The 27368-nt window shown below is 42.6% G+C and overlaps 1 protein-coding gene across 5 annotated transcripts in view; it reads left to right on the top strand.

Moving 5' to 3' along the window:
* The window catches only part of LOC130294411 (serine/threonine-protein kinase BRSK2-like), a 409324-nt gene that overhangs the window by 200034 nt on the left and 181922 nt on the right, over positions 1 to 27368 (top strand). For 4 of the 5 annotated variants that reach the window (XM_056544139.1, XM_056544141.1, XM_056544140.1 and 1 more), the window contains exons 2-3: positions 5467 to 5561; positions 11873 to 11958. In XM_056544139.1, coding sequence (XP_056400114.1) covers positions 5467 to 5561; positions 11873 to 11958 — 181 coding nt within the window. Of the gene's footprint in view, positions 1 to 5466; positions 5562 to 11872; positions 11963 to 27368 lie in introns of all 5 variants that reach the window. The other variant, XM_056544143.1, reaches the window with a different exon arrangement.

Below are 27368 nucleotides of genomic sequence, written 5' to 3'. Positions count from 1 at the left end.
GATTTTTTACCAAGAAAGGATGCAAATATCAGTGAAATTTTACCAATAACATAAAGTAGAATATGTCACGAAAAAACAATCTCGGAATCAGAATGATAAGTAAAAGCATTCCAGAGTTATTAATGTTTAAAGTGACAGTGGTCAGATTTTCAAAAAATGCCCAGGTCCTGAAGGTGAAAATGGGCTGGGTCATGAAGGGATTAAGATACATGTAAGTTTAAGAATCAGAAAAAAATGGAAAACATGTGCTTCATTATAAATATAATGTTATTTTGAAATATTAAAGGGTTACTCCAGTGACAAAGATATTTAAATCAACTGGTTGGTAGAAAGTTAAACAGATTAGTAGAATACTTCTATAAAAAAAAAATCTTAATCCTTCCTGTATTTATCAGCTGCTGTATACTACAGAGGAATTTGTGAAAAACTACACAACTTCCTCTGGAGCATACAGCAGCTGATGTGTACTGGAAGGATTAAGATTAAGAAGTAATATACAAATCTGTTTAACTTTCTGGCACCAGTTGATTTAAAAAAAAATGTTTTCTACCAGAGTACCCTTTTAAAGTGACAAATAAAACAGTTTGTTAAGCAAAACTGTAAGATGCCTCATTTAAACAAACTAAAATCTGATGCTAAAAATGCCTTTAACACGTTTTTATGTCTGTTGTCAGAAAACAGAAAATTCCTATACAGTAAAAATGTCTGCTTGCTCTTTGTACAATTGTGCTGAAAGCGTACAGAAGATTTATTATTCTCATACGTTACAACATGTTCATTTTCTGGGGTAAACCCCCTAAGTAAATTAGCTGGCACTTTCATATGTGACCCCGGTGTTCCAGCTTCAGTAACAATCTCCATTCTACAGCTTCAAAGGATTTGTGTTTTAATACCTGAGGGTTCATCTTCTGAATCCTGTTCCAATTTACTAAAAACACTGTAAACCTTGGTGAATGCTAACATAGGCAGAGCAGTCTGAGATCAGAGCATTGAAGAAGACTCATGTATCCAGTCAACGTTCAGCTATTAAGGTCACTCTGGAAATGAATGCAATGTAGGGAATTCTCTAAGAAAGAAGTAGTGCTTGTGTGTGATGCCAGTAATGGGATACCTCTGTAATAAATGGCTTATTGTTAGCTTTCTGAACCTCGTCAATATGACAAAGCTACAAATTCTACATTTATAGTAGTTTTTTTTCCCTACAAATAGTTCAACAGTTATGCATACTAGAGGTGCATCAATTAAAGTGTACCTGCCATATCACTGAAAACAATAATGCTTATCTATGTTACTCACCAGGTCGTGCAGATCCTTTACATGTTTTATTCATGTGTCTAGCTTCTGCATTTGGCTCACAAAGCCCTCTGTTCTGCTGCTCACTCATTCTGAGCTAATTTCTTTAAAAAGAAAAACAGCTCCGCACCTGTCCTCAGGTTGTATGTGGTATTTCAGCTCAGTTATATTGTAGGGAACAAAACCAAGTTGTAATACCACATAGTGCTTGGCGGTATACCGGTTCATACCGAATACCGAAATTTTTCTCCTGCACGATATGAATTTTTCCTATACCGGTTGGGCCCCTCCCCACCCCCTCGAATTAATGAATTATCAGCCGCAGCGCGCTGTCCCCGCATCGGGGAACTAATCATATGTCACCCGCGGGTGCTGTCCTGCTTCTCTCCCCCCTCCCAAATCAGCCCAGTGCTGCGCTGTCCCCCACATCAGGGGACTAATCATATGTCACCCGCAAGCGCTCCTTCTCCCCACCCCCACCCCAAATAATTATCAGCCACTGCGCTGAACTGTACTAGCCTGAGCCCGGGCTTCAGAAACAAACAAAATAAACTTTATTTCACCTTCTTCCTATGTTCCCCTGTTGCTCCGGAACCGGCCTCACGATCCTCTTGCTGCTTCCTGGGGATCGGAATGTCACAGAGCTGTCTGCCTATCACCGTCCGCAGCGATGTCCCGCTTTGGCAGGTGATAGGTTGAGCAAACTGTCATGTATGAAGCCGGCTGGCTTCTTACATGACAATATGCTCAGCCTATCACCGGAGGAGGCGGGACATCGCTGCGGAGATATGAATGGAGGGGGTGGGGTGTGACATCGCGAGGGGGCGTATCGTGACATCATGTCTCCAGCCCCAGAAACACAGAAGTTTTCGAGACTGGAGAAGCAGCCCTGCATAGAATGCGTGTGCTGCAAGGAAATTGTGGGGGGGGGGGGGGGGTGTCTCAGTGGCGGGCCTTCCTTGATCAGACATCTTATCCCCTATCCTTTGCATAGGGGATAAGATGTATTTGCCCGGAATACCCCTTTAAGCTTTTTTTTTATGATAAATCCAGGTAATTTCTTTCCAGCAGTCAAATAGACTTAGCTGGACTGGTCCCACTGACTGTATACTGGTGTATCACCTAACAACAATTACTTAGATTTGCCACTGCACGATAAAGTCCAAGTATGTAGGAAAAATATAAATGCTATATAAGATGTACAGAAACACATAGATCAGTGTTTTCCATAGAGTCTCCAACTGTTGCAAGACTACAACTTCCAGCTTACCTGGACAACCTCCTAGACCTGTGTTTCCCAACCAGGGCGCCTCCAGCTGTTGCAAAACTACAACTCCCAGCATGCCCGGACAGCCAAAGGCTGGAGGCGCCCTGGTTGGGAAACACTGTCCTTGACACACCTTAAAGGTGCCGGGAACAGGATTTCCCAAGATTCCTAAGACTACTTTGTAGCGGTGTAGTTATAGGGGGGTGCAGAAGAAGAGGTCACATCTGGTCCCAGATTCCTGAGGGGGTCCAAAGAGCCCTCTGCCACCAAAGACACCAGCATTAGGAATGATACATGGTTACTAGGGGCCTTGTTACAAATTTCCCATAGGGGCCTAGGAACTTCAAGCTACAAATCTGGAACCTGACAATTTTTTTTGCCATATTAAAAAGTTTGGTGCAGACACCTGCTGCTCCAAATTTCTTGTTTATTTCATTTTAGTCTCGACCACAAAAACAGAATAGATTTCTAGCTGCAGCTATAGTGCCCACATGCCTTGACTTGGTCCTTTTTCCTGTATTTTTCTCCTAAAGCCGCCACTTATTGTACCTCTACATGAATAATAGATATTAATAATTGTAATGCACTTTAGGAAATGTTATATTTCAGATCGGCCATGTCCGCCGCCTGTTATAGTAGTTTTGTAGATGAGGATAACAATAGTCTGTGACATACAGCTCTCTAAACATAGCGTCTGCTTTCTGACACCCCCGGCGGTTATGTCCCTTGGCTACATGAAACATTAAATGGGATCATCTTTTGCCTGCAGGGAAGGACAATTTGACGCTCATGTACTGTCTACATAGGGTCCACTGACCCAAAATTGCTATATAGGAGCTGGGGTCCACTGACCTTTAACTATTACTTATGATATACTGTGTGGGTGTGTGAGTAATATTTGTTACTATACTCTGCTATCTATATTCCCCCCTCTAATTCCCCTGAGGAAGCAGGTGTCATTTGTATGTGGTGTACCAGACATCTGCAGAAACGCGTCGGGTCTGGGGTTTATGCATAGGCCCTAGCACTCCTAATGAGAGGAATAGTATACCCACATGTGTTTGGGGATATGTTCCATGTCCATTTTTGATCTATAAGTGTATTCATATAATTTTTCTGTCTATATGTAAACTTTGGACTTACTTGTATCACTCTGACATACTAATAGTTGAGGACTTACATTACTCACCATAGTAATATTATATTTGGGACCGCTATTAATGCGGGTCAGTGGTACTACGAGTCCTAGGCGGACTATGATAACAATTTTATGATTAGTTGTATTTTTCCTTAGTTGGTTTGAACTTTGATTGAGTAAGGGTGGATTTTACCCAGAAATTAAGTAAAAGTTAAGTTTTAAGCACCTATTTTTCCTTTTGGGATATTATATGCTGTTTTGATTTATTCATGTCTTTACAAAAGATAGTCACCTAAGACTATCTTTTGTAACCCAGGGTACTCGTATAGCCCAACAATCTATATGCACTACTTTTGGATAACATTAGTCTGTCATAAACAGGGTGCACTAGAAGAAATTACCATCCGCCATATATTCCGTGTAATGTGGATCGAGCTATCCTGGTAATTAAATCTGTTTTTTTTTTGTGAAATAGATATAAATGTTCAAAATTTTACCTAGAGATTGGTATTAACAATAATTATTGCTAAACACATGGGCAGATGTGCCTTTTTTTTTGGGGGGGGGGGGAGTTTTATTTATGCAGTTATTGAAAGATAAATATACATTTTTGGCAAATGATTAAAAAAATTTAAAAAATGTAAGCACCGACTTAGACAACCGTCTTCTACATAGAGCGGCAACAACACATCTGTTATCATGGTTGTTTCAATAGAAATTGCAGTGCAGTTTATACCACCATACTACACTGTCACTGCACCTGCACTCACATTTTACCTCTGGAGAACACACAATGCGCATGTAAGTTGCTATGCCCTCGTAATAAGTGTGCAGTAAATACAAGTACATTGCGGTGGGTTTACAGTCTATGAAGCGAGCTCTGGATCTGCGCTTAATTCATAGATACTAATGGCGAACGACAACGATCACACTGTTGTCCGCCAATAACCCTGATCAATACTGATATCTATAGCCATTTTCTTCATGTCTTTACTTTAAGACATGTTTCATCCACACAGTTGTTGCTTATCTGGAATATTATGTAAAATTTGTTTTGTTCCTGCTGGGATTTTCAGAGATATACAATTTGGCGCCTAACTCGGATAATTTTGGCATGTAAAATACAAAAGAAGTGCAAAAAAAAAAAGAAAGAAAGAAACTCAAAAGTGGTGTTAAACCCCCATAAAAGTGGAGTGAAGTGAACTCTTACATATTTTCAGAGCAACACTAAGGACCTAGTTTTTGAAAGTCTGATACATTGCAAATAATATCTATTTTCCTTTGATTTCATAGCACCAACATATTCTACATCATTATACACACAGCACATACAACTTCACAGGAAGTCATAACCATTATCATTTCTTGTTATCTGATAATTTTGCTAACAAGGATTAAAGGAGTACTCCAGCGCAGCATAACATTTCCCCTATCCAAAGGATAGGGGATAAGTTATAGATTGCAGGGGGGGGGGGGGGGGGGTCCGAGCGCTGGGGCCCCCCGGGATCTCCTGGACGGGCTGCGTCAGTCTGCAGGAAGTGCAGTTTCGTTCCCAGCAGAAAGTTGCAGCAGACACGCAGAAAGTAATTTACAAATCTGTTTAACTTTCTGGAGCCAGTTGATATATCAAAATAGTTTTTTCCTGGATAACCCCTTTAAAATGTGATGTTCACCAGACATCTGGTCCTGATTAGTTGTATAGATGTGCTAAGTAATCATAATTGTGATTTCATTTGATCCTCACCTTGTTTCTTCTTTGTCTTTACAGGGTTGGTCAAACTAGGTGTTCACTGTATAACAGGACAGAAAGTGGCAATAAAGATTGTAAATCGAGAAAAGCTTTCAGAGTCTGTTTTAATGAAGGTAGGTGTACAACATACCTTATACTACAAACATAAATGCAATGAATGATGGCTGTTGGGGAGTGAGGGAGGTAAGTACAGGATTTTTTTTATTTTTATTAGACAGCCTGGTTACATTTCTTAATTTTTTTTTCTTTCTAAACAACCACTTTAAAGGCACATTCTGGACTAACCTGGTATACTTTAAGGGCGGTGTTACATATATCCGGGATAAGTTTTCCTCCAGCTCTGTAAAAGAAGCTGATGATCGAAGTGATTTGATCATTCATTGATTTGACCACAGTGTATCCAGTCTACTATACCTGGAGTACTTCTTTGAGCTCTGATCAGATTCTTCATCTGTTCAGCTGTAAAGACTGTTCTATGCATTTTTATTTTGTTATGGTTCTCCTCCACCTCCCCCAGGTTAATGAGATTTAGGTTTATGCAATGTTATGTGTCTTACTGTATGTTAGAAGACTGTGCCACGCTTAGTTCACAAACTAGCTTCTAATTATGTGTGTCATATGTGCTGTATATAACATTAGCACAATAATTATAGTGGCTTAGATAATTTCCCTCCAGGGGAAGTCACATTATATATGCCAAACTTTCACTCCATGCATGTCACATGTGTGCAGCGTCTTTGTAGCATTCACGCACTGTAGTGTTAATATTTGGAAGGGTCTGTTATCCACTTCATTTATATTCAAGCAGAGCTGTAAAAAGGCAACAGAAACATTTAATAATGCTGCCTAGTTATAAGTGGTCTATAGATGAAAATAGTCATGGAAGCAACTAAAGATAGGTTGGGATTCCATCTTACACTTGTATGAAATACACAGTATTTTGGAAGGTTTTTTTTTTTTTGTAGACTTAAAACATCTATGATATATACATTTTATGTCTTAAAAAATAAAAAAAATAGCAGTTTTAAAATGTATTGAATTTAATGGGAAGACATCAGACAGTTCACATGAAGTAACATTTTATGTCTGTAATTATTACATGCATAAATCAAATGCTAATAATTTATTTTGTGCCTTTATTCAAAAAATAAACCTTTTTTTTGTTTGCATATTCTAAGCCAATTTACGTCCCCAAAACATCTGGTTTGCAAATTGCATTAAGCAAAAAGGAAAAAAATGGATGAGAAATTTTTGGAAAAACAATAAAGGGGTATTCCAGGAAAAAACTTTTTTTTTATATATCAACTGGCTCCAGAAAGTTAAACAGATTTGTAAATTACTTCTATTAAAAAATCTTACTCCTTTCAGTACTTTCTGAAATTAAGGTTGTTCTTTTCTGTCTAAGTGCTCTCTGATGACACCTGTCTCGGGAAACGCCCAGTTTAGAAGCAAATCCCCATAGCAAACCTCTTCTAAACTGGGCGGTTCCCGAGACACGTGTCATCAGAGAGTGTCATCGTTTTTTCCATGTTGTACATGCATTTTTTCTCCTGATGTTTTTGAAGTCCTATAAACAAGTCCATGACAAAAACAGCTGAAAAGAATGGCATACTCAAAGCATGCTACATTCTGAAAAAAATTCCCCGGATTAAAAAATGCTTCAAAAACACAAAATCCAAACTTTATGAGTAAGGCTGGTCACACCGGCTGAAACGCGTTACTTTGTATCCTGCTGTCTCGTTGCTTGAATAAAGAATCTGCTTTTATTTGCACAAGACCCTGCGCTGGACTTCTACTTTCTTATATCAAAAATTTACTGTACAATAAGATAAACTTTAGAGGAACATCTGGCCTCAACATTTTTCAACAATGTAAACCGTACCGTTAAAATTGGTATGACAACTTTAAAACACTGATTGTATACATAACCAGCTGTAAGTTTATTTTAAAGGGGTATTCCCATGTAAGCACGTTACCTTGTATACACAGAATAGGTGAAAACATGCTGATGAATGGGGTTTGACCGCTGGGACCTCCATGATCCAGAGAACTAAGGTGAAACGTCCACTGGAATGAAAAGAACGCACCACATTTTTGTAGCTAATGCTCCATTCTTTGGGGGAATTTACTCTTCCTTACCCATCACATTTTTGTCCTCTTGAGTGCCAAAGAGTGGCATTCCATTTACTATAAATGTGCACAGTGTGGATGACACTTTATTGACATGTTCACGTTCAAAGGTTTATGTCCCTTAAATGAGGTGTAGCTAGAGGGATATAAGTTTTCTTAATAAATTCACTCATGAAAAGGGCTCATTTCTGGTATAAGCTACACAAAAAAATCAGATGCGTAAATTACTATGTCACCTCTGAACAGGGATTTACTAACCAACATGTAAATAGTAAGTACAAACACAAAAAACACTCCTCGCACAATGCAGTCAGAATGTCAGACTCTTAGCAAACAATAGAAAATTCCCCCCATTCTCTACGGAGCCTCTGCATTGTGCCAAGTGCTGAGCTCTGCAATGCTTGGAAGCTCCAAAGAAAATAAATGGAGTTGTGGCTGGGGTCAATTTTCTTCCCATTCTCTGGTTCTGGGAGAGTCTCAGTAGTCAGACCCCACTGATCAGCATGTTATTACCTATCCTGTGGAGAGGGGGTAAGATCCTTAGACTGGAATACTCCTTTAAATATCTATGAAGAAGCATTCAGTTTCTCGTATTAAATTATGACATCTTGGCTACTATTGTATTTTATTCTGTAACACCATAATAGTTTAGTATTTACCCCAAAAATTTAAATGGATGGAATTTAAATGTGCATGTACCATTTTTATGTAATAAACGTGTCTGTCACTATGAATAAGGATCATTAGATCCGAAACGTGTCAGGTGTTTGATCCTGTACTGCACTGTGCGTTTTTTTTTTTTTTTAATGGAAATTGGAGTCTCTAATAAAGCAATAATTTAGCTTCTTCATCCTGGTGTTGGGCAACTTGTTTTCTTGTACATGCCTGTTTGTCATCTGTACTTTAGCAAATATTACTATAAATGTTTTCATGAGGATAAAAAACTGACAAAATATGAAACAAAAGTGGATTCAATTTGGAACACACAATGAAACAAATTGTATAAAAAATTCAGTATTAAAAATTAAGCACAAAAAACTAACTGTTATTAGTATCATTTATTCATTTATCTATGAAACGCCTGTGACCAGGGCTGTATTAGCTTGTGCCTAGGGTGGCAGTGGTAAGGGGGCAGCACTTTAGTGAATAAAAAAACATGCGCAGTCATGCTGTGGCCTTGAGAGAAAAGAAAGAACTACAGTATTTTCCACTTTGGTTGAATACACATGGGTCAGAATTCTGTGGAATTTACCTGCAGATTTTCAGCCACAGCAACTCATTATATTGTGGATTTCTGATTGATTTCACCACTTTCTGTGTTTAGTGGGGATGCACGGTGAATCTGCAACAAAATCCTCATGTAACACATATCATTTTTTATGCATATTTGTGACAGATCTACATCTACCCAAAGGCCATGTTCACACAGTGGAAATTCTAAGCAGAATCCGGTGGAAAAATTCTGCTCAAAAATTCCATTGCAGCAGAGTCTCATTGTTTTTAATGGGATTTTCCTGCACTGTGTACAGCAACATCTGCTGATTAAATCCTGATTCCGCCTACTGCAGAAAGAATTGACATGGCAATTCTTTCTGCGGCAATGCCTTGCCATCTATGGAGACAGCGCATTTCTGAGCAGTCCTAGCGTGGGCATATTCTTCTGGCACCTGCTGTTTGCTGAATGTCCGCCTGGAAAATTTCTGCAAAAATATTCCGCAAAAATTCTGCCATGTGAACATGGCCTAATGGGGTACATTCTGTGCTTAGGGCAACATGACCTGAAAATATGCATCTGCCTGTGATGACACATGATATCATTGTGCCTTTAGCAATAATGGATAGGATCGGCTTCAATAGAAACGCTGGTTCAACGTGGCACAGGTAGGACTCAGAGATGCACAACCAACTTAAGTTGGCTGTGCATCTCTGAGTCCTACCTGCGCCACATTGCTTTGGCATTTCTAGTAAAGCCGATACAATTCACATTTTCACCTGAGATGGACGACTTTATTTTATCTACAGGGTGGGCCATTTATATGGATACACATTAATAAAATGGGAATGGTTGGTGATATTAACTTCCTGTTTGTGGCACATTAGTATATGTGAGGGGGGAAACTTTTCAAGATGGGTGGTGATCATGGTGGCCATTTTGAAGTCGGACATTTTGAATCCAACTTTTGTTTTTTAAATAGGAAGAGGGTCATTTGATACATCAAACTTATTGGAAATTTCACAAGAAAAACAATGATGTGCTTGGTTTTAACATAACTTTATTCTTTCATGAGTTATTTACAAGTTTCTGACCACTTATAAAATGTATTCAATGTGCTGCCCATTGTGTTAAATTGTCAATGCAACCCTCTTCTCCCACTCTTCACACACTGATAGCAACACCGCAGGAGAAATGCTAGCACTGGCTTCCAGTATCCGTAGTTTCAGGTGCTGCAGAATGGGCAAAACAAAAATTGGAACAGGACCCTCAGTTTACGCAGAAGATTTTGTTCAGTGATGAGGCAAACTTTTATGTGAATAGTGAAGTTAACAAACAAAACCAGCGCTATTGGTCTGACAATAACCCACATTGGATTGATCCCTCCAAAACTGTTGGAACACAAAAATTGATGGTATGGTGTGGTATATGGGGTACAAAGATAGTGGGGCCATTCTTCATCAATGGAAACCTCAAGGACACTGGATATGTGAAATTGCTACATGATGTGTTTCCCTCTTTATGCACTGAAGCTGGCAGGTTCCCTGAGTTTTTCCAGCAAAATGGTGCACCACCACATTATGGGTGTCAGGTCCGAGCATTCCTAGATGAACAGTTTCCTGGAAAGTGGATTGGTCGTCGTGGGCCAGTTGAATGGCCCCAAGGTCTCCCCATCTGACCCCCTTAGACTTTTATCTTTGGGGTCATCTGAAGGCAATTGTCTATGCTGTGAAGATTCGAGATGTGCAGCACCTGAAACTACGGATACTGGAAGCCTGTGCTAGCATTTCTCCTGCGGTGTTGCTATCAGTGTGTGAAGAGTGGGAGAAGAGGGTTGCATTGACAATCCAACACAATGGGCAGCACATTGAACACATTTTTTAAGTGGTCAGAAACTTGTAAATAACTCATGAAAGAATAAAGTTACATTAAAACCAAGCACATCATTATTTTTCTTGTGAAATTCCCAATAAGTTTGATGTGTCACATGATCCTCTTCCTATTGAAAAAACTAAAGTTGGATTCAAAATGGCAGACTTCAAAATGGCCGCCATGGTCACCACCCATCTTGAAAAGTTTCCCCCCTCACATATACTAATGTGCCACAAACAGGAAGTTAATATCAGCAACCATTCCCATTTTATTAAGGTGTATTCATATAAATGGCCCATCCTGTACATTGGTTACCATTATTGTGTATGTGGGTACACAACACTTCAGGGTGAGTGGCTTTCATGCGTTTCCCTTACTTTTTAATACTATATTGAATTACACTATGGAGCGCTCTCACTCTTGCTTTTATATACTTTAGCAGTAAGACATATAGCAGCACTCGTAAAAAATAAATAAATAAATAAAAAACACAAGCTCGTTCACATGGCGGAAAATTTGCTAAATGTCATTTAGAAAACACATCTTTTGCCAGCACTAGGACCACTTTAAAATGCAACATCTCTTTAGATGGCAATGCATTTCTTAGTGGATTCCGATGAAAAAATTGACATGTCAGTTCTGTAATCCGAATTTCCAGAGCAGATGTTTCTGCCGTGAAAATTACGCCATGTACATTGAAAGCAACAGGATTCTGCTACAATGGACCTTTCTTAGCTGAATATTTCCGACGGATTTTGCTCTGTTCAGATGTAGCAGAGCATGTTTAGATGTAGCTGAACTATTTGTAAGTTAGGACTGAAGGTAAAACTTGCATGCTATTTAAACTTGCAGGCTATGTTCACATGCTGGAATGTCCGCACAGAAAATCTCCCTTTTCCGGAGTCTGCGGGCGCAGGCATAAACATGCTGGCGCTAGGTTCGCATGAGAATCTGACAGCTAGGCATTCCTTGAGGACACAAAAATTGGAATTTCCGTGCTGGAAACATCTGGCGTGCACAGCGCAGCAGAACCCCATTGAATCTGTGCCAGACTTCGGCACGGAAATTCCGACGTGTGAACGTGGCCTTACTGTTCTCAAGCCTTAGGTCCTCAGAGAACGAAATGACTATGTTAGTGTGGCTCCATTTGTATCTTACTTTGTATTTTCCTCCAATATTGACCTATGTTCTTTAATCTTGTTCCTGCAGGTGGAAAGAGAGATTGCAATCCTGAAGCTGATTGAACATCCCCACGTACTCAAGCTGCATGATGTCTATGAGAATAAGAAATATTTGTAGGTATTTACAGACATTCCCTTGCTTCCACCAGCCTGCGGAGCTATGGGCATCTGTATTCCTTGGCATGAGAAGCGCATGCATTGTCTCTGCTTTAGGCAGCCTTTACTTCTGAGCATTGCTTAGTAATCTGGATGTTATGTAAATGACATGCATCTTGCTTTTAATGCCTTGCTGGTTTACAAAAACATATGATAACTGCTTGTTCTTCTTTTGTAAGGCTTACATGAAATAATCAGAGGAGGTTTTTTTTGTTTGTTTTTTTAGCAAACTCGTATGCCAGAAATGCTGCTGGCTCAGCATCTCCTGTTATGTTGATAACCTATTATAGGGGCGAGGAGGACACAGGAATAAAAGCAAATGGTTAATGCTTATCTAAAGACAATTCATGTTGAATAAACATTAATACGCCATCTATTTTAGGACATCGTCAATCAACAGCCGTAACTCCATCCCGTGTCAGGCGAAACAGCGTCCCGCTTCCTCCCTCACACCAATCGCTCTCATCCTTCAGCCACAGGTCCCTCCTCCCTCATCCGAAACTCCCTCGTCCAAAACGCCATCATGCCTCATGATTTTCTCCCTCAGACACAACTTCCTGCCATATAGCAGAGCCGATGCAGCACAGCATGTCTAGCCGAGTCGGAACTGTGAAACTTGCACGTGCACTACAGACATTACATGTTCTACAGAGTCTGTATAGCAGAGCCGACATTGAATAGCGTGTACAGCAGAACCCGTAGAGCAGAGAGCCGACACTGACTGGGCTCCGCTACACGGCAGGAAGGTTTTTAGTCTGAGGGATGACGGAGTTTTGGATGAGGAAGTTTCGGATGATGGAGGAGGAAGTTGCGGTTGACGCCTGATGGAGATTGGTCCGAGGGAGGAGGCGGGACGCTGTTTCTCCTGACGCGGGACGGAGTTATGGCTGACAACTGACGGCGTCCTAAAATGGACACCGTACAAACAGTGGGGAAGATATTCTAAAATTACTGTAATTTCTGTTCCAGCAATATTAACCCCTTAAGGACCCGGGGTTTTTCCGTTTTTGCATTTTCGTTTTTTCCTCCCTACCTTTAAAAAAATGATTACTCTTTTAATTTTGCACCTAAAAATCCATATGATGGTTTATTCTTTGCACCACCAATTCTACTTTGTAATGACGTCAGTCATTTTACCCAAAAATGTACGGCGAAACGGAGAAAAAAAATAATTGTGACACATTTAGCAAAAAAAACACAATTTTGAAACTTTTGGGGGCTCCCGTTTCTACACAGTACATTTTTGGGTAAACATGACACCTTCTCTTTACTCTGTAGGTCCATACGATTAAAATGGTACCCTACTTATATAGGTTTGATTTTGTATTACTTCTGGAAAAAAAATCATAACTACATGCAGGAAAATGTATACGTTTAAAATTGTCATCTTCTGACCCCTATAACTTTTTTATTTTTCCGCGTATGGGGCGGTATGAGGGCTCATTTTTTGCGTCATGATCTGACGAGTTTTTAACGGTACCATTTTTGCATTGATAGGACTTATTGATTCATTTTTTTCATGATATAAAAAGTGACCAAAAATGCACTATTTTGGAATTGACCGTGCGGTTTAATTAACAATATATTTTTATAATTCGGACATTTCCGCACGTGGCAATACCACATATGTTTTGTTTTTTACACAGTTTTTTTTTTTTAAATGATTCAAACTTTTATTAGGGAAGGGATTAAATGATATTTATTCACTTTTTTTTTTTTTTTTTACTTTTTTTTTGCAGGGTTATAGCTCCCATAGGGACCTATAACACTGCACACACTGATCTTTTACATTGATCAATGGTTTCTCATAGGAAACCATTGATCAATGACTCTGCCGCTTGACTGCTCATGCCTGGATCTTAGGCACTGAGCAGTCATTCTACATTTGGACAGCATGGAGGAAGGTAGGGACCCTCCGGCTGTCCTGTAAGCTGTTTGGGATGCCGCGATCCTGAACAGCTCCCTGAGCTAACCAGCATTAGTTTACTTTCACTATAGTTGAAGCCCAGACAAGCGATAACTGTATAAATAAGACATTTTTAGGGCTTAAATGTAAGCTAAGGTGCAGTGTCCATGATTTTATTTTTTATTTTTTTATTACATTTTCCAAGAATTATTTCTTTTTTCAATAATTGATTAAATAACATCTTTTTCCAAAAACCTAGAGAAAAAAAAATAATAAACTACAACCATTTCTGTGATTTCTACACTAGCAAAAAGCTGGTGTACAAATTTTTAAGTAAAAAATGTACAAAACTGGTATGACTAGTGTAAACCTTGGATAATTCTTATGTAAAACACTATGAATATCTGATGTAAACAATTTCGCACCAAAATATGTCCCTCAGTGTGTCTCCAGCTGATGGAAAACTACAACTCCCAGCATGCCCGAACAGCTGAAGACACACTGTTTGAAAAACACTGACACCATAGAAGCAATAGCATTAGTATCGGAATTGTCCTCTTCTGCTGATCTATATCTGTTTCTGGGAAAGCTGGATGACAGCACACAACAAAATGATCAACTAACATATTTAGATCTGTCCGGTTATGCCTTCCTCCATGATGGATTTTTCAGAAATGTCACAAAAAGCTAAAATTCTGTTTGGCCAGTGAATCCAAATGCTATGGATTTTAACAACCGCAGCGAGCTCACTATTCTTCACTAATTCTTTTTTTTTTTAAATACACGCAGAAGATCTATCAAAACCTGTGCAGATGAAAAGTGATGCAGTTGCCCATAGCAACCAATCAGATCGCTTCTTTCATTTTTGAAAAGGCCTCTAAAAATATAAAATAAGTGATCTGGTTGGTTGCTATGGGCAACTGGTTCACTTTTCCTCTATGCGGGTTTTGATAAATCCCTGTGCCCATTCCCTCTTCTCCCCTTTTCCCGCCTTTATTGCTCGAAAGAGCTAATTTGCATATCGGGACCACCAAACATGTTCACCCGCACCATAACCCTTTGTATGGGGTTTAGAACGGGTGAACCGTCTGTCACATTCCCTTTAAAACTTTTTGGCCACCATCATGGAAACTATGATAGCGGTAAGGAATGGATGTTAGAAACTGACAAGGGAGGACAACTCAAGGATGGGGATCTTTTATTCTTAGGGGATGTTCTTTAATATGATTTAGGTGGTTATTTATGAACTATAACAATATAATTGGGCAAGGTGTTCGTGCTGGCACTGCATCTGACATTGTGCCATCCAAAATCTAATGAATCTGTTGTAGTCCGCCCTTATGGGTATGTGTAACATGTGGGTAGCTGGTTTATTATGTTTGATACATTGGAGAAGCCAAGAGACACATTTTTATACAGGAAATCTTTGAGAAGACTACCCAAAATTGCATTGAAAAGTGGTTTTTTAACCACTTAAAGTGTACCTGTCGTCAGCAAAAACTTTTTATATAATGTAGATAATACAATTATATGTATATTTGTAATATTCATTGGTTAAAAAATGTGTATATTTATGGGTGAAAAAGTGCTGTCCCTGCAGTTATTGCCTGTGAGGAGTCCAAATACAGGAGGTGAGGGTAGGATAAGTTGGGCTCTGTGCAGGCTCCTGGCTTGTCAACCATCATCATGTGTGAGCCTGTAGCATGTAGTGTTGAGCAGCATAGGCCATATTGGAATTCGCGAATATTCGCGAATATATGGACGAATATTCGTCATATATTCGCAAATATTCGCATATTCGTAATATCCTCGTTTTATTTTTGCATACGCGAAAAATTTGTGTATGCAAAAATTAGCATAAACAAAAATTCGCATATGCGAAATTTACATATGCTAATTTTCGTATATGTGAAACTTCGCACACCAGTCTCACACAGTAGTATTAGAGCCTTCTTTACACTACACAAGCTGGAAGCAGAGAGGGATGATCACTGTGATGTGTACTGTGAAAAAAAAACTGAAAAAAAAACGAATATTCGTAATTACGAATATATAGTGCTATATTCGCGAATATTCGCAAATTCACGAATATTCGCGAATAAAATTCGCTTTGCAAATATTCGCCAGCAACACTAGTAGCATATCATAGAGCTTCACTGTACAGAGCCCTGCTTGTCCTCACTGCACAGAGCCCCGCTTGTCCACCCACACTTCCTGTATTTGGACTCCTCATAGAGACACACAGGCAATAGCTGCAGGGACAAAAATATACATATGTTTTAACCAATGCATATTACAAATATACATACACTGATCAAAAAAATTAAAGGAACAGTAAGATAACACATCCTAGATCTGAATGAATGAACTATGAACTAATCGTATGAAATACTTTTGTCTTTACATAGTTGAATGTGCTGACAACAAAATCACTCAAAAATTATCAATGGAAATCAAATTTATTAACCCATGGAGGTCTGGATATGGAGTCACACTCAAAATCAAAGTGGAAAACCACACTACAGGCTGATCCAACTTTGATGTAATGTCCTTAAAACAAGTCAAAATGAGGCTCAGTAGTGTGTGTGGCCTCCACGTGCCCGTATGACCTCCCTATAACGCCTGGGCATGCTCCTGATGAGGTGGCGGATGGTCTTCTGATGGATGTCCTCCCAGACCTGGACTAAAGCATCTGCCAACTCCTGGATAGTCTGTGGAGCTAGACATGATATCCCAGATGTGCTTAATTGGAGTCAGGTCTGGGGAAGGGTGGGCCAGTCCTTAGCATCAATGATTTCCTCTCGCAGGGATTGCTGCACACTCCAGCCACATGAGGTGTAGCATTGTCTTGCATTAGGAGGAACCCAGGGCCAGCGGCACCAGCATATGGTCTCACAAGGGGTCTGAGGATCTCATCTCGGTACTTAATGGCAGTCAGGCTACCTCTGGCAAGCACATGGAGGGCTTTGCGGACCCCCAAAGAAATGCCACTCCACACCATTACTGACCCGCCTCCAAACCCGTCATGCTGGAGGATGTTGCAGGCAGCAGAACGTTCTCCATGGCGTCTCCAGTCTCAGTCACGTCTATTACATGTGCTCAGTGTGAACCTGCTTTCATCTGTTAAGAGCACAGGGCGCCAGTGGCAAATTTGCTAATCTTGGTGTTTTCTGGCAAATGTCAAACGACATGCACAGTGTTGGGCTGTAATTACAACCCCCACCTATGGACGTCAGGCCCTCATACCACCCTCATTGAGTCTGTTTCTGACTCTTTGAGTGGACACATGCACATTTGTGGTCTGCTGGAGGTCATTTTGCAGGGCTCTGGCAGTGCTTCTCCTGTTCCTCCTTGCACAAAGGCGGAGGTAGTGGTCTTGCTGCTGCGTTGTAACCCTTCAACCTCCTTCACATCTCTTGATCTACTGTCCTGTCTCCTGGTAGCGCCTCCATGCTCTGAATACTACGCTGACAGACACAGCAAACCTTCTTGCCACAGCCTGCATTGATGTGCCATCCTGGATGAGCTGCACTACCTGAGCCCCCTATATGGGTTGTAGACTCCGTCTCATGCTACCACTAGAGTGGAAGCACCGCCAGCATTCAAGAGTGACCAAAACATCAGCCAGGAAACATAGGAACTGAGAAGTGGTCTGTGGTCACCACCTGCAGAACCACTCCTTTATTGGGGGTGTCTTTCTAATTGTCTATAATTCCCACCTGTTGTCTGTTCCATTTGCACAACAGCATGTGAAATTGATTGTCAATCAGTGTTGCTTCCTGAGTGGACAGTGTGATTTCACAGAAGTGTGATTGACTTGGAGTTACATTGTGTTGTTTGAGTGTTCCCTTTATTTTTTTTGAGCAGCGTATAATGGTATTATCTACGTTATACAAAAAGTTTTTGTTGATGACAGGTAAGCTTTAAGGATGCCGCCTGTTTTTACCTAAAAGACCAAGCCCAATTTTTCAAATCTGACATGTCTCTTAAAGTTGTAATGACTTTAACATGCTTTTAGTTAGCGTCATGATTCTGAGACTGTTTTTTCATGACAAATTGTACTTTATATAAGTGGTAAATCTTTGTTGTTTGTTAAAAGTGGTAAAAAATTTTGTGAAAAAACTCCAAGATACTGTGAAAAATTGGAAAAATGCCATTTTGTTTTTAAATAATTTTTTTGTGTTAAAAAGTTCTAACAGCCATAACTTTTTTTTATTATTTGTCCGATGCCATTTTGTGGAGGCTTATTTTTTTGTGAGAAGAGCTGTCTCTTTTATTGGTACCATTTTTGCATTACATGCTGTTTTTGTAATCTTTTTTATTCCATGTTTTCGATCAAAATTAGCAATATTTGCACTGTGCTATTTTGTACTGCCGAATTAGCGTCTTCTAGCGGAATTGGCCCTAACAGAGTTACTAAGTGATTCAGTTTGGACCACCAAAATGAATGAGAGTGCTACTGTATACATTGGCATCCCCTTTTTGGCATGACACCAACGGTGGATATATTTGCCATGTGCGGGTGCTTATTCCCACAACATGACGGATATATCCATCATGAACTTCAACTGTCACAGACAGTGGGCATCACTACTAGTAGACCAAGGACTGATCAGAGCGCTCCCTGGTCCAGATAATACATATTTCTTTCTGAGAAAAAATATTGCGGTCCACATGGGGTCACTTGTGGGGGGTGGGGTATCTTTATGCCAGCTCCGATCCTTTGTCTATAATTCAAATAATGATGCCCTGAAAGCAAAAGGGGCTCTTCTCCTTCTGGGTCCTACCAGGCGGTCAGGCAACCAATATGGCCTAAGTGGGGTACTGCCCCACCCGGGACGAACAGCGTGATAAAATGTGTGGGCGCATTTCCTCCATTTTAGAAGCGATGTACCAAAAATATGACCCACAAATAAAACATTTTGAAAAAAAAAAAAGAAAATTTTAATTTTTTTCTACTGACATTGAAATAATTTCAGCCACACAATAAGGGCTCAACATATTCATTACTGCACATGGTGAATACTGTAGGGGGTGTCGTTTTGAAAATGGGGTCACTTCTGGGGATGCAGTATTGTTCTGACAGTGAGAATGCTTTGCAAGCATGAAGTGCGGCCCATAATTTGTATAATGATATCCTAAAAGCCAAATAGCACTCTTTTCTTTTTGGGTCCCACCATTGGCCAAGCAACCAACTCCCTAACATGAGACAAGCAGCGTAATAACATTTGGGGTGCATTTCATTCATTTCAGAAGTTATTTCTAAAAATGTATCCCACAAATGATGAATATGTGAAAAAAAACTAATTAAAATATTTTACACTCAATTATGCTAATACCATCAACACAAAGAACGCACTACTAACCCAAGTAAGTACTTTTGGAGGTGTAGTTTAAAAAAAAAAAAAAAAAAAAAGGGGTCACTTGTGGGGGTGCAGTATGGATCTACCAGCTTCAATCCTTTGCAGGCATGGAGTGTGACCTATCATTTTTATAATGATGTCCTGAATTCCAAATGGGGTTCCTTTCATTCTTTGTCCCGCCATGTAGCACAGCAACCAAATAAGGCCTAAGCCATCGTATTGCTGAATACAGAATAAACAGCGTAATAAAAAATGGGGCGTATTTCCTCCTTTTCAGACGCAATGTACAAAAAAATATGTCCCACAAATTATGCAAATCAAAACAAAAATCCTTGAGGCTGGGTTCACATATTTCCAGCATCCAACATAGGTGAACTCAGCCTAGATCTCAACCAAACTGATGCCATGACTGATGACAACGTGCATCAGTTGTCATCAGTTTTATGGCATCCGGCATCCATTGTGTCTGCATGGCAGACAGAAAAAGTCAACAAGCTGCGTTCCCCTGTCTGGTGCCGTCCTGCATGTTCAACCATCAGTAGAGATGAGCGAACTTACAGTGTTTCGATTCGTTATGAACTTCTCGGCTCGGCGGTTGCTGACTTTAGCCTGCATAAATGAGTTTAGCTTTCAGGTGCTCCGGTGGGCTGGAAAAGGTGGATACAGTCCTAGAAGAAAGTCTCCAGCCCACCGGAGCACCTGAAAGCTAATTTATAAAGTCAGCAACTGCCGAGCCGAGACGTTCGTGACAAATCGAATTACTGTAACTTTGCTCATCTCTAACCATCAGGCTTCAAAATTGAGACACTGGATGATTGTGAACCATCCCATTTAAATAAATGGAATCAGTTCTAGCAGCAGTTTCTCTCCGGGGCATGCTGGAGGGAAACTATGCTGGACGGCCCAGCCTAACCATTCCAGCCACACAAAAAGGACTCGTAAAATGGGGTGCATTTCTTCCTTTTCAGATGTAATGTACAAAAAAATGTCCCACAGATGCATTTGTAAAAAAAAATAAAAAAAATAAAAATAAAAAGGGAAATTTCTGTTATTTCTACTGACTTTGGAACCATTCTAGCCATACAAAAATAACTTAAAGTACTCTCTTTTGGGCTAGGTCAGGGGTCTCAAACTGGTGACCCTCCAGATGTTGCAAAACTTCAACTCCCAGCATGCCTGGACATGGAAAACAAACAAAGCAGTCCTCAATGTCTCACTCAATCCAAAGGCTGAGTGTGTGGCAGATATAAGGTTAAATGATTGGATGGAGCCAGCTAAACCATAAAAAACATTTAATAATAATAATAGTAAAATACCAAATGTAATATAAAAAAAAGTGGGATATCTATTACTGCTAAAATTGCCTCCCCAGGGCCCTCGTGGTTATGTATATAGGCATATCTTACACAATCACGGCTTGTTACACACTTAATGCATATATGTAACACACTGAAGTTATGCGTTCATACCACCTGTAAAATAAATATGCTGCTTAAATTCATAGATATTGAGCCTTAATCCCTCATATATAGTATATAACAAGCTTTCAGCAGTATGTTCCAACTGTAAAAAAATATATAAAATGCCCAAATTTTGTTAGTATTAAAGCCTATCAGTGCATAACTTGTTGTGGGCATGAGGCATCGGCTCTGTATTCCACCTTTGATCCCATATAGAGCAAAATGTTAACAATGTTGGACATGCAAAGAAGAATGAGTTTTAGATTATTATTACTGTACGGATACTGTATATAGATGGAGCATATGGATTTCATGGATATATTCTGATATGGAGTAGCACAGAGATAGAGTATGTTTTTTCTTCCATACTCAGGGTTTATACAGCATCAATGTATTCCACAGTGGATATTTTTCATGTCTACTCACATTTTGCCTCCTGAATTTGGCTGGGTTGCTTTCTGGTGACATATTGCAACATGGAAACGGCTCTGGGCATGGTTATTTAAGGACATGGAAACACTGTGTTATGAGATGTGAGCATAACAGCAAAGCATGGATATTCTGAGCATCAATATGTATTATACATATTAAGGCTACGAGCACTGTGATACACTGCGATACAACATTTGTGTGAGGTTTATGACTATACAATCTTCATGACTTCAGATTCTCTGCCTCTGGAGTTGTGGAACAATAAGGAGAACTTATCAACAAATGTTAAGTACGCTGTATTCTTTCTGCTAGAGATGAACGAATCAAAGCTGCCGAAACCCGAATTCTTTCCGAATTTCAGGAAAAATTTGATTTGCAACAAATGTGAATATCGCCGCGATTCTATCTATTGTTTCGATTCTATCACTTCACTAAACTCCATTTACTGGGGTCCAGGCTCCAGGGCATCTTAAATGGCGGATCCACAAGTCAGTACATGGGACAGGAAACGCTGGGAAGGCAAGGCATGAAGGCAGGTAGGCGGGATGACCCTGAATCACATACAGGATGCAGCCTATCAGCAGCCAGTCACCCATGTGATGTCGCAGCCCTATATAATCGGCAGCCATTTTCCGGCTTGTCCTTTCATTCATTACACTGCAGAGAGATAGGACAGATATCGCTGTGTGTGTGTTACACAGAAAAGTTTTTTGCTGCAGCATTTCACCTCCTGGTCACCTCAGCCTTCTGTAGGACACAGAGCACAGCGTTTTTGCACAAAAATGAATTCTCACTGCAGCGAGTAACCCCTCAGTCACTGTGAACAGCATTGTATTACAGAGAGGGGCAGAGAGCTGTGTGTTGCCTCAGCTGCAGAAACATTTTCACAGGAGGGAGAAATACTTTTTTAGGGCAAATCTGTGCCTTTGTTCCACAACAACTGGTCTGCTGGTTATACTAGTCTGTAGACAGTGTCATCCATACACAGAAGTCCATTCCTAATAGAATTTGAGAGAGTCTTTTTGCAATTTTGGGTTTAGTACACAGTGACTGTGTCTACAGCACTGTTGTGTACTGCTGTTGTTGTGGGCAAAATTTTTTTGCCCTCATTTTTCTTAGCGTACTGTAGCGCATTTTTCTGCCCTCATAAGTGCATACCACATACCTACATCTACAGTAAGTGGTGTACTACTTTGTACCTGTTAATCTGTCAAGGGCCTACATACTGTGAAAGGACCGCCAAAAGTAATCACTGGCTGTTGTTTTACTCAAATCATTTTTGAAGCGTACAGTAGCGCATTTTTCTGCCCTCATAAGTGCTTATCACATACCTACATCTAAGTAGTGTACTATTTTATACCTGTTGATCTGTCAAGTGCCTAGATACTGTGAAAGTGCAGGCAACAGTAATCACCGGCTGGTGTTTTACTAAATTACGTATTTTTAAGCTTGCTGTAGCACATTTTTCTGCCCTCATAAGTACATACCACATACCTACATCTAAGTGGTGTACTATTTTGTACTTGTTAAACTCTCAAGGGCCTAGATACTGTGAAAGGCCAGGGAAAAGTAATCACCGGCTGGTGTTTTACAAAAATACGTGTTTTTAAGTGTACTGTAGCGCATTTTTCTGCCCTCATAATTGCATACCACATATGTACATCTAAATAATGGACTATTTTGTACCTGTTAATCTGTCAAGGGCCTACATACTGTCAAAGTCCAGGAAAAAGTACTCAACGGCTGGTGTTGTACTCAGATACTTTTTCAAGTGTACTGTAGCGCATTTTTCTGCCTTCATAAGTGCATACCAGATACCTACATCTAAGTAGTGTACTATTTTGTATCTGTTAATCTGTCAAGGGCCTATATACAGTAACCCCCCGACATGCGATGGGCCAAACATATGATCAAATCGACATACGATGGCCTCTCAGAGGCCATCGCATGTCGATGTCAGCATCGACAGACGATACTTTTATATGTCGGGGCCATCGCATTAACTGCTATCCGACAGCGCAAAATGCTTAAGCTGCTGTCGGATAGCAGTTTAAGCATCCCGGACAGGTTCACTTACCTATCCCCGCTGCTCCGGGTCCACTTCGCGATCCTCCGGCATATTCTGTATCTTCTCCGGCGTCCGGGCCTCGCTTTCCGGCGTCGTTATTACGTCCTGCGCACGTAATAACGTCACCAGAAAGCGAGACCCGGACACCGGAGAACATGCAGAAGACGCCGGAGGATCGCGAAGTGGACCTGGAGCAGCGGGACAGCATCGGGAGCCCCTGGGATGGCATCGGTGACGAGTGGTGACGGTCCGGAGCGGCGGGGACAGGTACAACTTTCTCTAACAGTGGTCTTCAACCTGCGGACCTCCAGATGTTGCAAAACTACGACTCCCGGAATGCCCGGACAGGCAACGACTGTCCGGGCATGCTGGGAGTTGTGTTTTTGCAACATCTGGAGGTCCGCAGGTTGAAGACCACTTGCTTAGTAGCTCACTCACGTGGCGGAGTCGTTAACCCCTCACCCCGCGGCAGCGTTAATGCTGCCGCGGGGTGAGGGGTTAACGCTACCGCTGCCATGGGGTGAGGGGTTAACTTAACCCCTCACCCAATGGCAGCGGCAGTGATAACCCCCTCTCCCCAGGACATACCAGCAAGGACCCCCAGGCCTTGGCAAAAGACCCCCGGGCCTGGGCACAAAGTCCCCCACCAAAGGCCTGGGCCAAAACTCCCCAGGCCTGGGCAAAGGACCCCCAGGCCTGGTCAAAGGACCCCCAGGCCTGGGCACAAATCCCCCCCACCCCAGGCCTGGGCACAAATTCCCCCCACCCCAGGCCTGGGCACAAATTCCCCCCACCCCAGGCCTGGGCACAAATTCCCCCCACCCAAGGCCTGGGCACAAATTCCCCCCACCCCAGGCCTGGGCACAAATTCCCCCCACCCCAGGCCTGGGCACAAATTCCCCCCACCCCAGGCCTGGGCATAAAGCCCCCCAGGCCTGGGCACAAAGCCCCCCAGGCCTGGGCACAAAGCCCCCCAGGCCTGGGCACAAAGCACTCCAGGCCTGGGCACAAAGCACCCAAGGCCTGGGCACAAATCCCCCCCACCCCAGGCCTGGGCACAAATCCCCCCCACCCCAGGCCTGGGCACAAATTCCCCCCACCCCAGGCCTGGGCACAAATTCCCCCCACCCCAGGCCTGGGCACAAATTCCCCCCACCCCAGGCCTGGGCACAAATTCCCCCCACCCCAGGCCTGGGCTAAAATTCCCCCCACCCCAGGCCTGGGCACAAATTCCCCCCCACCCCAGGCCTGGGCACAAAGCCCCCAGGCCTGGGCACAAAGCCCCCAGGCCTGGGCACAAAGCACCCCAGGCCTGGGCACAAAGCACCCCAGGCCTGGACGCAAAGCACCCCAGGCCTGGGCACAAATCTCCCCCACCCCAGGCCTGGGCACAAATCTCCCCCACTCCAGGCCTGGGCACAAATCTCCCCGCACCCCAGGCCTGGGCACAAATCCTCCCCACCCCAGGCCTGGGTACAAATTCCCCCCACCCCAGGCCTGGGCACAAAGCCCCCCCAGGCCTGGGCTTAAAGCACCCCAGGCCTGGGCACAAATCCCCCCACCCCAGGCCTGGGCACAAATTCCCCCCCACCCCAGGCCTGGGCACAAAGCACCCCAGGCCTGGGCACAAAGCACCCCAGGCCTGGGCACAAATCTCTCCCCACCCCAGGCCTGGGCACAAAGCCCCCCACCCCAGGCCTGGGCACAATCTCCCCCCACCCCAGGCCTGGGCACAAAGCCCCCCACCCCAGGCCTGGGCACAAAGCACCCCAGGCCTGGGCACAAAGCACCCCAGGCCTGGGCACAAAGCACCCCAGGCCTGGGCACAAATCTCTCCCCACGCCTGGGCACAAATCTCCCCCCACCCCAGGCCTGGGCACAAATCCCCCCACCCCAGGCCTGGGCACAAATTCCCCCCACCCCAGGCCTGGGCACAAATCTCCCCCCACCCCAGGCCTGGGCACAATCTCCCCCCACCCCAGGCCTGGGCACAATCTCCCCCCACCCCAGGCCTGGGCACAAAGCACCACAGGCCTGGGCACAAATCTCCCCCACCCCAGCCTGGGCACAAATCCTCCCAGGCCTGGCCTCAAATCCCCCCACCCCAGGCCTTAGCACAAAGTCCCCCACCCCAGGCCTGGGCACAAATCTTCCCCACCCCAGGCCTGGGCACAAAGCACCCCAGGCCTGGGCACAAATCCCCCCACCCCAGGCCTGGGCACAAAGCCCCCCACCCCATCTGTACTTTGTGTGGTTATTTTTACTTACTTTGGGTTGAAATTTCATGGGCTCAGGAACCAATTACCAGTTTTCCATAGACATATGTACTCAACATATGATGGTCTTGGGGCTCCGGAACCAATTACCAGTTTTCCATAGACATATGTACTCAACATATGATGGTTTCAACATATGATGGTCCTCTCGGAACCAATTACCATCATATGTTGAGGGACCACTGTACTGTGAAAGGACAGCCAATAGTACACACCTGCTGCTGTTCTAGACAAATACTGTTTTAAGCGTAGTAAAGCGTATTGTGCTTCCCTTATATATGCAATAATTATGTCAGGCAGAGTAGTGCCAGGACGTGCACAGTGGAGTGGCAGAGGCCCAAATTCATCAGGCGCAGGCAGAGGTTGCAGCAGAGTAGGGGCGTGTTGCAGCCAGAGTCGCAGCGAGAGGTCTGAGCTCCCGGTGTCGGCTAGCAGTCATGTCTCGACCAGAAACCCAGCAGCCAAGTGACATCCGACACCTCCAGTCAACAGTCGGTGGGTTCCTCAGACTCAACCCTCAGTTGGCCTGGCCCTCATGATGCTGCTGCCACCTCAAGTCTCTGTCATTGTGCTGCTGTATGGTCTCCTCATGCTAATGCTACCACCTCCACGCTCTGTCATTGTGTCACCATATGGTCTCCTCATGCTGATGCTTCCACCTCCAGGATCTCTCATTGTGTTGCTATATGGTCTCCTCATGCTGATGCTACCGCCTCCACACTCTGTCATTGTGCCACCATATGGTCTCCTCATGCTGATGCTACCACCTCCAGGCAATGTCATTGTGCTGCCATATGGTCTCCTCATGTTGATGCTGCTACCTCCAGGCTCTCTAATTGTGCTGCGCTATGGTCTCCTCATACTGATGCTACCACCTCCTGGCTCTCTCATTGTGTTGCCATGGATACTGCAAAACATAATTAAGGTGCTGGTCCCCAGTTTCAGAAATTCCTCTGCATTAGGGTCACTTTCAGGACTCTTGATGCTGCTGCTACCTCCAGGCTGTCTCATTCAGCAGCTATATGATATCCTCATGCTTCAACCAACTCTAGGCTGTGCAATTCAGCCCCTATATGGTATTCTCATGCTGCCACAAACTCTAGGCTGTGCCATTCAGCCACTATATGGTCTCTTCTTGCTGCCACAAACTCCAGGCTGTGCCATTTAGCCACTATATGGTCTCTTCTTATGCTTCAGTCACCTCCAGGCTGTGCCATTCAGCCACTATATGGTCTCCCCATACTGATGCCACCTCCAGGCTCTGTCATTGTGCCGCCATATGACATGTGACTCCTTGTAAGATTTGTTCTTTGTACCCACACGCCGGGGCCCGGGACATAACTTGGGAGTGTTAGCTAAAATTTCAATTTCAAAATCTTAAATTTCAATAGTCTCCTCATGCTTCTGCCAACTCCAGGCTGTGCCACTCAGACACTATATGGTCTCCTCATGCTGTCACAAACTCTAGGCTATGCCATACAGACACTCTATGGTTTACTGATGCTGCTGGGCCTGGGCCTAACATTTTTTATGGTAGCACTAGCTACCATAAATATTCAATTTAAATTTCAAAATTCATCTTTTAATCTTAGGGATTGTGAAGCCCTAGTGCTGCTGCCAACTCCAGGCTGTGCCATTCAGACACTATATGGTCTCCCCATGCTGCCATAAACTCCAGACAGTCATTCAGCCACTATATAGTCTCCTCATACTGATGCAATCTCCAGGCTCTGTCTTTGTGCTGCCATGTGACATGTGACTCCTTGTTATATTTGGTCCTTTGTACCCACACGCCAGGGCCCGGGACACTTAAACTTGGGATTTAAAATTTAAATTTCAAAATCCTCTATTTCAATTTCAAAA

This window comes from Hyla sarda, chromosome 10 (genome assembly GCF_029499605.1).
Source record: "Hyla sarda isolate aHylSar1 chromosome 10, aHylSar1.hap1, whole genome shotgun sequence".
NCBI classification, from domain to species: Eukaryota; Metazoa; Chordata; class Amphibia; order Anura; family Hylidae; genus Hyla; species Hyla sarda.
The sequence above is the reverse complement of the archived record's forward strand: the minus strand, read 5'-3'. Positions and strand labels throughout refer to the sequence as shown.